General features: G+C 41.7%; 1 protein-coding gene across 1 annotated transcript in view; it reads left to right on the top strand.

The window, feature by feature from the left end:
- INADL (InaD-like (Drosophila)) overlaps positions 1-12,956 on the top strand; it is a 146,894-nt gene extending 133,938 nt beyond the window's left edge. The window contains exons 38-44 of the mRNA XM_010021438.1: positions 2,100-2,217; positions 3,552-3,589; positions 3,874-3,996; positions 5,079-5,183; positions 8,639-8,742; positions 10,685-10,808; positions 12,496-12,956. Coding sequence (XP_010019740.1) covers positions 2,100-2,217; positions 3,552-3,589; positions 3,874-3,996; positions 5,079-5,183; positions 8,639-8,742; positions 10,685-10,808; positions 12,496-12,642 — 759 coding nt within the window. The 3' untranslated portion in view covers positions 12,643-12,956. The remainder of the gene's footprint in view (positions 1-2,099; positions 2,218-3,551; positions 3,590-3,873; positions 3,997-5,078; positions 5,184-8,638; positions 8,743-10,684; positions 10,809-12,495) is intronic.
- Position 12,957: the final 1 nt, after the last annotated feature.

Genomic DNA, 12,957 nt, shown 5'->3' with positions numbered 1-12,957 from the left:
CAGTGATTCACAGCAGGGCTCTTGCTATGGAGTATGGAATATTCTACTATAGAGCTATGGAGCATATTGCTATAGAGTATTTTGCCCCCTCTCTGCCCAGGGGCAGCTGCCAGGGACCATGGGGACATTGCCCACACACCTCCCTCTCACACAGAACTGGGAGCAGGCAGGAGAGCTTGTACACGAGTGGGATCCAGCCCAACCTCCACAAAAGCTAGACGAAGGGCTTGGGTTTGGAAACAGAGGGGGAGCCATAGGAGGCTTAGGGGGGATGTAAGTTAAAGCAGGAACACTTTTAAGGAGGTCAATAAGAGGGGAGATTTGTCCTCAATGTTGTGCATGAGCAATCCAAAAAGGGTGCCAAGGTCATAGTCATGTGGTGTGATTTCTTAACTTCCTAAATGCCAGCACTGATCCAGCCTAGGTGGGTGAGGTATCAGGAAGGGCTAAAGCCCAGCTTTAAGAATACTGGCTAAATACCATTGGAGAAGCATTTGTACTGCATACAGGAGGCAAGGAGAAATGAAATAACAGAGGAAAATTATATGGATTGCATTAAGTAAGACAGCAGTCTTGAATATTAGTTTTGGTGGGGTTGTATCAACAGCTAGCCCAAGCAAGAGCAATGTCATCAGAAAGTGATGGTTAGAAGTTATCCACCCATTTTTCCTATGTAAAACTCACAGCTGAAAGGGAAGCAAAATAGTATCTAACATGAGTCCAGGTAAAAATCAGATCAAACAATGTCTTTGTGGCATAAGAGGCTTTTGCAGGAACCTGGTATCTCTGTATTTCTTTTAATACAATAAATCTAAATTGCTGCTTTTACTGCAGAGTCATTTGAGAGCCTTCATCTCAGTGCTCATAAGTGACTACCCAATAGATGTTTCTCAGCAAAACCTTTCCAAGAGTTATAAAAATCTTGGCAGATAACACAGCAAATCAGCTTGAATGATTTGCGCAACTGCGAGCGATGTTGTCGAAGCTGCTGGCCAAGAGCATCCAGAACTTTTGTCCTCACTTGGCTTTTTTCTTGGTCCGTTGCATACCTTTAACAGGAGAAATAGAAGCCTTGTGGTGCAGGACAGTGATTTCTTTGACATGCATTGCGAATTACATTAACTGACCCACAAATTGGCAGCTCGAGGTGGAAATTGTGCTCTGCCTGTTGTTCGTCACTGACAGCTGCACACTGGTCAGTTAGAATTAACGCTGCCAGAGCTTTTGATTCACCGCCTAATGCATTTAGAGAGGGAAAGCTCTGCTGTGGATGGAGAAGTATAGGCCAGATCTTTGTTCTGTGTAAGGCAGCACAGTTGGAAAGGTCTGGCCTTGGTGAAACCTGTTCAGATGCACTTCCTAAATTGATAATTACGTTTCTTTGAGGAGCAGAGTCTGAAGATAAAGCCAGATACAGAGATAGGGGAAAGGAGGGCTGGTAATGGACAGCCAAGAATTGGTTACATGCCCAAGCAGCCATCTTCAGAGGCTCTCCCTTTTGTCACCTAGCATGTGATTCTGGAAATAAGAGCAGGTTCTTGGCCAAATGAAAGGAGCAGGGTCAATTACAGGACATTGTAATCAGACAATATATTCAGTTAAGATAACAAAGCCTATTGATTACTGCCATGTAACAGGATGGGTGTCAATGTGTGAGAGGAGCTGTTGCATGTCATGCTGGGTGCCTCATGCACACTCATTGTACCTGCTGGGTCCATCATGGGGGAGATGCCCACCATCTTTAGCAGCAACTACTCATCTCCTCAGGTTTGGAGACACACTGAGAGCAAAGGAGAGTGTTAATCCTATTTCCTGGTGCCCTCTAGAGCAGACCTGACCAACATTAGGCGTGCACATCGGGAGTGAAGTTCAGTTGTGTAGTACTATAAGCAGCCCTATGGACATGCCCACAACTCAGGGACAGAGTTTGGTAGGTTTCCCCTTTGGAAATGAAGTTGGAAGAGTTTTCACTTGCGTGGCTGATGTGGTATTTCCAGTGTAGTAGTCACAGAGCACAGCTGCGCCCGTATGTTGCGGGAACTGGTTTAAAGTTAATATCTGGGTTTGACTCACAGGTTTTGATTTATTTTTAACTCCAGGCAAGCCAACAGAGTGTCCATAGCCACTTCCACCCTACACTTGCTCCAGTCTTCTCTACCTTACAGAACTTTGTTGGCACAAAAAGATCTTCAGCAGATGTGTCTCAGAGGAACTCAGGTAAAATCTGAGCGGCTGTCAGAATAGCTGCGTGTTATTTGCTTTATGTTTGTGCTGGTTTCAAAGCAAAACTGAATACTTGAATCTGGTTTTCCTACTCTGCCTCCCAGAAGACATACAGCTTTCCAGCAGATGACACTGTTTTTGTCTCTACTCGTAGAGTAACGGCTCCTCTATTTTATATAAAGTGCAGAATTCCTGTGCCCTGCTATTCCCTGATGCCCTTGTCAGAGGCTTAGCACAGACATGGTTCTTGCATTAGAAACCATTCTCTCACAGAATAAAGCTGCCACCACTTCATTTATTTCTTCGTTGCTCTTGAGTGTATAAAGGGGATTTTTGTCATGAGAAAGTCATAATGCCCAGTTAGCAATTTGCAGATTTAGCAAGTGCTAAATCTACAACCTGCAGTAGCTTGTGGAGAACCTGTGCATTTGGATGGTCTGACCCGCTTCAGAAGTCAGTAACCTTTGCTCATGAAGTAGAAGACGTTTGCGTGCACTGGAGGAGGAATGTGGCTTCCCTCTGGTATGTTGGAGGGCCCTGCAGACCTCAGAACACCTTGGCAATCCTGCCTTCCATACTCATAACAGATATCTGCACAAGCACATGTGCCTGGCAGTGAGAAATACTGATATGTGTTATTAAGAATCATTAGCGTTTGAAAGAGACTATTTCTGCCTGCCTCCTAAAAGATTCTTAAAATATTTTAATGGGAGCTGTTAGAATTAGGGGTTGGTATAACAGAGCCCAGGACTTCACTACACCATCAGCTTGTTAGGCTGTTGAGTCCCAGTTTGAATGGTTCCTCTGAAGTATCCCTTTTTTTTTCCTTTTTCTTCCCTTTTTTATATTTTGAGTACTTTTAAATGTTCTGTGGTTATATATGTGCCTGGCAGACTTCCTGGCTGTCTACTATTTACTAATACAGCACAAATAAGAAGAGGAAATCTATGGAACCTCAACACTCTCAGACCAGCCACGTGCCCTACCCTTTGTGGTAGGGACACTGTGATTTATGAATAATAAGCCAATCTTTAATTGAGTGAAATGCACAATAGGGCTTGTCTTCAGGCTGGCAGAGTGCTGCTATTCAATAGGTTATGGTGAGCAGTGGCTGTGATACAATGGGCATCACGGTGGCATCCGTCAGCTGGAGTGATTACATCCTCCTCACGTGAGCAGCACTGCCTGTTTTGGCACAGAGAGGCTCTGCTCCTGCTTGGTGATAACTCTGACTAGGCAGCAAGGGACCATTGTCACCTGACAGTGTTATCTCTTAATTATATTATCTCTTAATTACAGATGCTAATTGTTTGTTTCATTGTTTGTAGGAGCAGATATGGGCCCAAGGACTGTGGAGATAACAAGGGTCAGTGAGTTATTTTCGATCAATTCCAAAAGCTGACACCTTTAACTGAAGTTGTTAATTTTTGTAGCATTTCTCAGAAGTAAAATTGCATTATTTGTGTTTGCAGTAGGTTGTTGGATGTATGCCTGAGTAATGGGACCTGCACGCGTGGGGATGTGTGTGTCTGTCAATCCTGGTTTCTCCCTGTTCCGTAAATCAAATGAGTCAGTTATTGCTATGCTCTGAAGGCTGACCTCTGCAAGTTGCTCCAACTGCTAATGTTGTTTTGTTTTGCTTTGGTTTAGGGACCAAATGATGCGCTTGGTATCAGCATTGCAGGAGGGAAGGGAAGTCCATTAGGAGATATTCCCATCTTCATTGCTATGATTCAAGCCAGTGGTGTGGCTGCGCGTACCCAAAGACTCAGAGTGAGTAGAGGGATCCTGTGAATATTTGTTATTTCATCTGCAGTTTCCCCTGCAGAGAAGGAGCCTCAAGCACTTCTGTATCATCATTTTGATAATAACTCATAGACTGCTTTTCCTCTTCTTATGTATATATTTTAAACCAAAACCAAATAACCCTGCCTGTCTCTTCCCTTTTTAATTATATTGCATCTTGGAATAATGCCCATAATGGAAAAATGACATTAAGAGAAAGAACATAAATGCATTTGCAGTGATCTTCAAGTGTATATGTTCATCCAGACCGAGGGAGGGCAGCAATAGGCTCTCTTGGAAGCCAAAAGTGTTTTGGAGACTGCAGACTGGGCATTATTTAGAGCTCAAACCAGATAGAAAACAGATTGAAGTTAGTTGTTTGATCATAAGGCCCTTATAAAGAAATGCTAAAATAAGGCACTTACATCAGACCCACAGGATATGTGGGTTTCAGGAATGACTGTGGTGAACACTTTTATTTCTGAAGAGAGTTTCAAAGAATCACTAGTCCTGAAAAGAACTTATTATGCAGACACACAGGGTTGCTTTGGCCCATGAGATTCGTTAGTACATGCTGCTACATTCATGCCATGCCTCGAACAGAATTACACAACAGCATTAAGTGCCAGGGTTAAGATCATTTTTGTGTATCAGAAGAACAAGAAATCAATTAGGTTAATGAGATTAATATCAGAAGTGCCTGCTTTCCTACACTGCATTCAGCATGTGAATACATAGTCTGTAGGAGTATGAGCTCATCTGCACATACGGACACAAATAATCCTTTCTGGATGGGAGGACAGCAGTGAAAATCTCACTCTCTTTGCTTGCAAATAGAAATAGTAAAATACAACCCATCTTTCTGTGATTGCATTGTTGTTTTTAAAAAATCTGTATTGTACTTGCTCTGAAGAATGCAAAATGATCACTAGCAATGCAGAATTCTCACAAAAGGGATCCTGCAAAAGAGAAGCATGACTGTGCGGTGCCAAGTTCATGAGGAATTTTAAGCATTCTTACTTTTAATTTTCCCTAATGCTAGTAATTTTCCATTACTGTTGTACTTTTAGGTTGGAGATCGGATTGTCAGTATTAATGGGCAACCTTTGGATGGGCTGTCTCATGCAGATGCGGTTAATCTACTGAAGAATGCTTATGGGAGCATTATCCTGCAGGTATGGTGATAAATTGAACATGCAGCTGCATGAGGGGAGATAAATGGCATTCAGGGGAAAAAAAAGAAAAGAAAAAACCCTAAGCATCACTGGCACAAGGCATCACAGAATTGCAGGGTGCTTGCTGATGGGAATTACACAGAATGAAAGCAAGAAATGATTTTCATTCAAAAATTCTTTATTGCCATTCATACAGGCTGTGAGCATGACTATATAAAAGCATAACAAAGGGAACAAAATAACTTGTTGCTACAGGTGATAAATCAACAAGCTTCCAAGTTGTTGTTTGTATTTTTAATCTGAAGTTAACTCAGAACAAGAAATTATGTGTGCGTATGAGAGTGTGTGCATGTAGCTAGACTGTGACCAAACTGCCCACACTATTAATTTCCTTGTTCTTGAAAGGGGGAGAAGAAAGAAATGCTAGCAGCAGTTAGGAGAAATGATAGCATCATCATTAAGACAGTGCTGCCTGGAGTTGATTATTCTACAGGTAATGAGTAATAATACTCAAGAGAGAAACCAGTGTTATCACTGCCACATTTATATGCCAGCTAAAAAGAAGACATGTTCTGCCACTTTGGTTCTAATTGCTGCTTGCCAGTATATTCATCTTCAGTTTATTTTTATGTTTACACAAAGAAATGGGAAAAGTACTTGCCAGAGAGAATTCAACATACTACTCATTTGCAGAATTATTGTAACAATTGGAAAACAATAAGATGTACCACTAAAATCTACTCTAATTTTCTTTGTCATCACAGCATATTGGATTGGAACACATCTTGTGTGAGACTTTTGCAAGCTTCTTGCTTGCATTACAACACAAATGTGACTATAAAAAATGTGGGGGGAGGTGAAAAAGGAGGGGAGAAAAAGGTATAAAAAAGAAGAACATGAAAATACAATAACTTAGTTTTAGACTTGCTTCTTCTTTGTTTTGTCTGCCTGTGAACTGCTGACCTAGTAAGTGATGAGCCAGTTCCAGAGCAGATGGTGTATTTGTGTAGTTCCATGAAGTCAAAGGGAATACCCAGATACACACCAGCTGAGGATTTTCTGTTAAATTATAGTTATCATATTGTTACTAACGTCGAGCAATTTCACTTTTCATGTCAACAGTATTCCCTGAATAGAAAATGAAAGCTTGCTGCAGAACTCAAAATTGCTAATCTTGAAAGCTGTAATACAGCATATCCCACCTCATCATGTATTTAAAAATATTCCTGATGGCAGTTGGTTGCTCACATAAACAAAGAGGTTCTTCTGGAAAAGTCTTTGGGTTTGTCAGCTGATGGGTTTTCTTCTACATTTTTGCTGTCTGGCTTAAAATGGGCTTAATACTTTTTATTGATGATATGGGTTTATTCTGGTAGAATTGAGTCTATTTTCCTCTATTAAAGTCTGTTATATGAGGGTGGGATGTTAGAGTCTATTTTTCTCTATTAAAAATCTGTTATGTGAAGGTGGGATCTTATATTTTAATAGCAGCAAAGAGTGTTGATGCCCTGCCATAAGCATGGTGATACCTTACATGCAAACCACAGGTACTTCTCAATCACTGGATTGCTTCTTTTTATTACAACAATTAAAATGGAATAATCCTATCGCTGTGATAATCATGACTGATGTGTCATTAAGTAATTCTGTTTATTATCAGGTTAGACCACTTCATGGCAAACTGCTTTGAAAGGTCAGATAATTGTGTTCAGTGGGCTGGAAAGGCTTATTATCAACACGTCCTGGGAAGGATGGGGAAGGAGTTTGCAAATGCTGTTTGCAAATGGGAGATTAGGGTCTCAGGGGAACAATCATCCCTTTCGGCTGTTTTGATGCTTTGGTTTAATTTAATTTCTTTTCTGCAGGTGTAGTAATGAGATAAGGGGAAGCTTTTTTACAAGGTTGTTGAACTCTGATATGTTCTTCCTGCCAACGGAAGATTTTTGAATATAGATTTATTTTGCCCTCGTTTTATTTAGCAACAAAATACGACAAAGACTGCCTGGCATTCCTTCCCCTGCTGCAATGAGAAGGAAAACTTAACGGTGTCTTTGCTCTCTGCTGGACCCCTTCATTTAGGGCATCCAAGAACTTGAGTCCTGGGATGCAAAATTTGCATGAGAACTAATCTTCCTTCCTAGAAAACGCTACCACCCTTTTGGCTCCAAGTGATTAGGAAGAGGGAAATGCTGTTGTGGGAGAACTGTGAGCAATCATTTAAAACAGGGGATTTATATAATGGATTTTTGTATTTCAAAAAGGTACGTTTCCCTTGAGCCACGAGTGGAAGAAGTACCTGTTAGTTTTGATAAAGCAAGGCCATAGATAGCTAGAGAAAATACTGAAAATACACTTAGTGGTTATTTCTCACTATTCTCTCAGCCAGACTCCTGCACTGTACAGTAAATGTCAAGCAGAGAAGAATAGCTTATCACAAGGAGATGGAGTTAGGGGATGATAACTACAGCATGTAGTTGTTAGGGAATTGATGTCCTTTCAGCTGTAAATACTTAAAATCCCTAACACTTCATAGTGATTGTCTCAAATTTCTTCCTGAAAAAGCAAAGAATAGAAAATAAGCATGCAATGAAAGGTTTAGAGACGAGCCAGAGCGGGCATTGACACTTCGTGTTTAATAGATCCCTCTGAGCCTTCAAGTTTCTATCCTTGTGAGGCAAAACCCCTGTGAACAGCAAACCCCAGACTACCACAAGTAACTGTTTTCTCAGTACAGCCATAGCTGGCTTTGTACCTAACCTAGACAACAGTTATAGGGTTGCTTTAAAAGCCTGAGCAAGTTTGCTACCCCACAACCTGATAAAATGTCGTCAACTCTATTAATTTCTGTGAGGTGGTAATTCGTGATGGCTTCAGAATAATGCAGGAGCCAGAATTGGGAAGGTTAAGAATCCAGTTTGTTGGATCCATGCTGGGAATTGAAGAGAAGTTGAAACCACAGATTAATTTCTTCCATACTCAGCAAACAAACCAATCTGAGGTATTTCAGGGCCTCTGCACAATAGTCCCTTGGATCTCAGTATTTTGTTAAGGGCTAAGGTGCTCTCTGTAGGAGACGTTTACTCTCAAGCCCAATCCTGGACATCCTGTGTCAACTCTGAGACATACGTTCCCTTGTTGAAGTAACCTCTTCCTTTGGATTATCCAGAAAGACTCTTCCCCTCTGCTCAGCATCTGAGTGATAGTCATGTAAAAGGCAAGAGAAAGTTTCAGAGCAAAGTTTGCATTTAACCCCACTGATCTGTGGCTACTATTAACTCTATTATTTGAACGTGTTGAATTTGTAGGACATTTAAAAGAGTAGGACTTGTACTTGACATTTGCTTGGGGGAAAAAAAACCATCAACAATTGATTTTCCTGTTTTCTGCATAATTAGCCAAGGTGTCTTTGGTATTAAGTGAACACACACAGTTTTTCACTGCATCCTTCTGTTTAGGTTGTGGCTGATACCAACATCAGTGCCATTGCTACCCAGCTGGAGAGCATGTCTGCGGGGTGCAACCTTAACTCTTCTTCTGAGCATCCTTCTGAAGATCCCGAGTAAGTCTGTACTCAGTCTGAATGACTGAGGTGGATTTCTGTGTGCCAGGCAAGGGAAAAGCCTAGGGTGGTGAAGGAGGTCTCTCCCATTGCTCTTGTCTCTAATTTTCCATCACCTTTAAAATGAAAACTGTGACCTTGTCCAAGCTGATTATGGACTCATGTCCATCTTCACACAGTGACAGAAATTGCTTGAGTGAATAAGCACAAAATGTGTTTCCAAGCACTAGTTCTGGACATGTTTCAAGATAATATATCTCCTTTTTTTTCTAATGTGTTATGCTGACATGACAGTTCTGCCCTTGTCTGTTGGCTTCCTTGCCTGAAAGGAGTTACGATCCTAGCAATTCGAAATGATTTATCATTGGCAGGCTAAGGCAAGAGGTGTTAAAAACCCGGTATTAGAGACAAATGTTTCAAAACATGTCCCAGAACATTCTTTGTCCTTTGAATCTTTTTAGCTTTACAATTCAAAAAAGTCTGATTAAAAAATGTTCCATTTGCAGCACTTCTGTATGGTGATAGTAGTTAGAGATCTAGCCCTCCCATGGCCATGCATCATTCTCCATTGTGTGCTGTTTAGGGCAGCTTATAGCATTCCAGTAATCATTTTGAAATTCATTTGATCTTCATTGTGGTTCATTAGCTTCGTTATGTTCTTCATTTTCCTTCTTTGATTCATTTTATTTATTTTAAGAAGATGAGATGCAAGTTGCTGCCCTACCTCAGGGGTTTTTGAGTATAAAAGTTAAGCTATTTATGCTGCATTCTCTAGTCTTACAATGCAAGATACTGTTTTTATTGCTGCTCTCAAAGGAGAATTGCTTACTTCACAAAAGGATTTGTATTCTCTTTTCATATTAAAATAGTAAGGAAATGTGTGAAAATATGAAGCAGAATTAAGAAGGCATATGTATTCCTTCCATCCTAAAGAAATAGCTACATATTGGTCATAACAGAATCATGGAATGGCTTAAGGTGGAAGGGACCTTGAAGCTCATCCAGTCCCAACCCCCTGCCACGGGCAGGGACACCTTCCACTAGAGCAGGTTGCTCCAAGCCCCTGTGTCCAACCTGGCCTTGAACACTGCCAGGGATGGGGCAGCCACAGCTTCTCTGGGCACCCTGTGCCAGCACCTCAGCACCCTGATAGTGAATAACTTCTTCCTTATACCAAATAGTATATATATAGTAATGTATATAATCCAATATATATCTTCATTAAATCTAACAATAGGCTACACCTTTATAGAGGTGGAAGATGCCAAACAGCTTTTGTCCTCAATAATTCTTTCTAAATATGTAGAAATTACTTTTTCAAATTTGCAATGGATATATACATACATGTGGTTTAAATTCCACCAAAAATCTTCCTTTGCTCAGTGTAGACAGTAAAAGCCCCTGAAGAGTTCAGGCTCTAAGCGATGGGGTTACAAGGCACAGGGGTGTAGGTCAAGTACAGGTTGTTAGAAAACAGCCCAAAGAGCCTGCAGTAGAGCTGAGACTATGAACACGAGTGTTCCTGGCTTCACCCTATTAGACTCATTCCTCTGAAGACATAAAACAAAATGATGCTGTAAGGAAATAGTTGCAGTTGCCACTTTTGCAGACTAAAGATGACAGCTTGGCTGGTAAGAAAGCAAACTCTACATACGTGCAAAGACTGCAGATCAGGGGAGTCTCACTTCTGCATCAGAGATAAGTGCTCTTGTTGAGCTCTTATTAAAAAGAAGTATTTTCAAAGTGAGGAGCTGAAGTACAGGGAACAGCATTTGAACTCTGGGCTGTGCAGGAGGATGTTTCAGTGCAAGGGCAAGAGTCATGGTTTGTGACTGTTTGAAAAGCTTCATGATAGATAAAATATCTCTGTTAAGTGTTCCTTCTGCATAAAGTCCCCAGAGACAGACATTGCTATTCTAAGTGATATCTGTTGTGTTTTCAGAGCACCTCAGCCTAAGATTATTGCTTTGGAGAAAGGCTCTGATGGACTGGGATTTAGTATTGTAGGGGGGTATGGAAGTCCCCATGGAGACCTGCCCATTTATGTCAAGACTATATTTGCCAAGGTATCTTCTTTTTTTTTCCTCCCTATTTCCATATTGTCTTTAAAACTAAACCTAAGATTTGGCTAGGATAATATATTATGTAGCAGAAAGCAAAAATGTACTAAGTACATTGATGTGAGCAAGTGGCCCTAGAGCTGGCGTCTCACTTTATACTTCATATTACTGATGACTGAAGCAAGATACTTTTATCTCAGCAAAATTGCTCTGAGTACTTGGGAAACTTGGGTTTATACATTTAAATATTTGTGAAGCAGTTTTCTATCTGTAAATCTCAGAGAGCAGTGGCTCGGGCCACCGAGGCTGAGGAACAAACATAGCACAGCACAGACTATCCTCATGGCAGACAGCCTCCATTGGTGTGAGGGAGAATTCACCCTTTTCTCACCCATCCCCTTGCTAGAAATGTGCTCAGCAAGATACATCAGGCATGGCCATGTGAAGGGAGTTCTGGAATTGGAGGAGGAGGAAAGGAAAACAGTGGGAACTGGGGATACTTTCCATAAAGTAACTTTAAAGTCAGTCACAGTTGCTTGTCCTATGCCTGCTTGCTGTCACTTGTGTCACCACATCTGGCAAGTTAGGTGACACGATTGAGAAAACTTCATCTGAAGGTGGAATAGAAGTCGTGGCTCCTCTGCTTCTGTGATTCTGGGGCTCAAACCACAAATACCTGGTCTTTCTTGCAATTTTCTGTTATTAACATGGGAAGATACTGTGGTTTTTAAACCAGTGCTTAGATTTACAAGTTTCTGGATGTGAGCACAGCTGAGAAACCCTGAATTGAAGCTAGAATACACTACAGTCACCAGTGGGGCACTGGAGTAGAAATGGACACCATGAGCCAACCTCTGAGCAGGGCAGGGCTTGGGATTTAGATCAAAGAGCTGCATTGAGGCCTCTGGAGGAGAACAGCCATTTCTAAAGCTCTGTGGGAGCTTCCCAGGACTTTCAAAGAATCAGAATCATTTAGGTTGGAAAAGACCTTTAAGATCATGGAGTCCAACCATTAACCCAACATTGCCAGCCCACCATTAAACCATGTCCCCAAGTGCCACATCTGCTTTTAATAATACCTTCAGGGACAGTGACTCCACTGCCCTGGGCAGCCTATTCCAACACTTGACAACCCTTTTGGTGAAGAAATCTTTTAGATTGGGTATTAGATTTAGATTTAGATTGGGTATTAGATTTAGATTTAGATTGGGTATTAGATTTAGATTGCCCCCCCCCAGTGCAACTTGAGGCCATTTCTTCAATAGAGCCCAGCTCTGCCCAGGGCCTGGGGCAATGCCCAGTCTGTTCTGCTGCATTAGCTCTGTCCCTCTCCCCACACTTTAACCCATTTCTCAGCACTGCTTGCAGAGTACATTTAAATGCTGCTTTAACAAGCCTCCCCATAATCAGAAAAGCCAGAACCAGTCTTTACACTGCATTGTTTAATGGGTTGGGCTAATTCTCTTCTTCCCAGAGGTGTATCAGCCTAGACCATGCAGGGTTGGGTGAGCAGGGTGAGCGATGGGCAATGCTCGAAGCACTCAGGGCGACTTCAGCACTGTCATTTCCCATGTTCCCCACCCAGTCCCGGTGGGATTCCCAGTGCTCCATCCCTTCTCATTTCATCCAGCATTCTGAGGGGTGGGAGGGCTCGGTGCTACCAGCCGCTAACGACTCGCTTTGCTGTTTGCAGGGCGCAGCTGCAGATGATGGCAGACTGAAGCGCGGCGATCAGATTTTAGCGGTTAATGGGGAAGCTTTGGAAGGTGTTACTCATGAGCAAGCTGTAGCTATCCTGAAGCGCCAGAAAGGAACTGTAACATTAACAGTGTTATCATGAATGTCATTGCGCTTGCAGAGATAAATACAATTATTTTAGAGCATCAGCAGAGCTATAATAATACTGCTCAGCCCTGAGCAGGATGTAAAGCAAACCCTGGCAGAAATGAATCAGCATTCACCCCATTGCCAGAAAGGGTAGTGTGCATCTTGAGCTTCATTTAGCCTTGCACATTTATCAGCCTTTCTCCCCGCCCTCCCTTACCTCTGGTGGCTTTTGAGGTTTCTCTGGACAAGTTTAATTAAGAAACTTCAAAGAACAATATCTATTTAACTTTATTTATACATCAGTTTATCCCCACTAGTCTGAACCCCG

The sequence above is a fragment of the Nestor notabilis genome, unplaced genomic scaffold (assembly GCF_000696875.1).
Source record: "Nestor notabilis isolate BGI_N333 unplaced genomic scaffold, ASM69687v1 scaffold11659, whole genome shotgun sequence".
Taxonomy (NCBI): domain Eukaryota; kingdom Metazoa; phylum Chordata; class Aves; order Psittaciformes; family Psittacidae; genus Nestor; species Nestor notabilis.
This window is presented reverse-complemented; position numbering and strand designations above follow the sequence as displayed.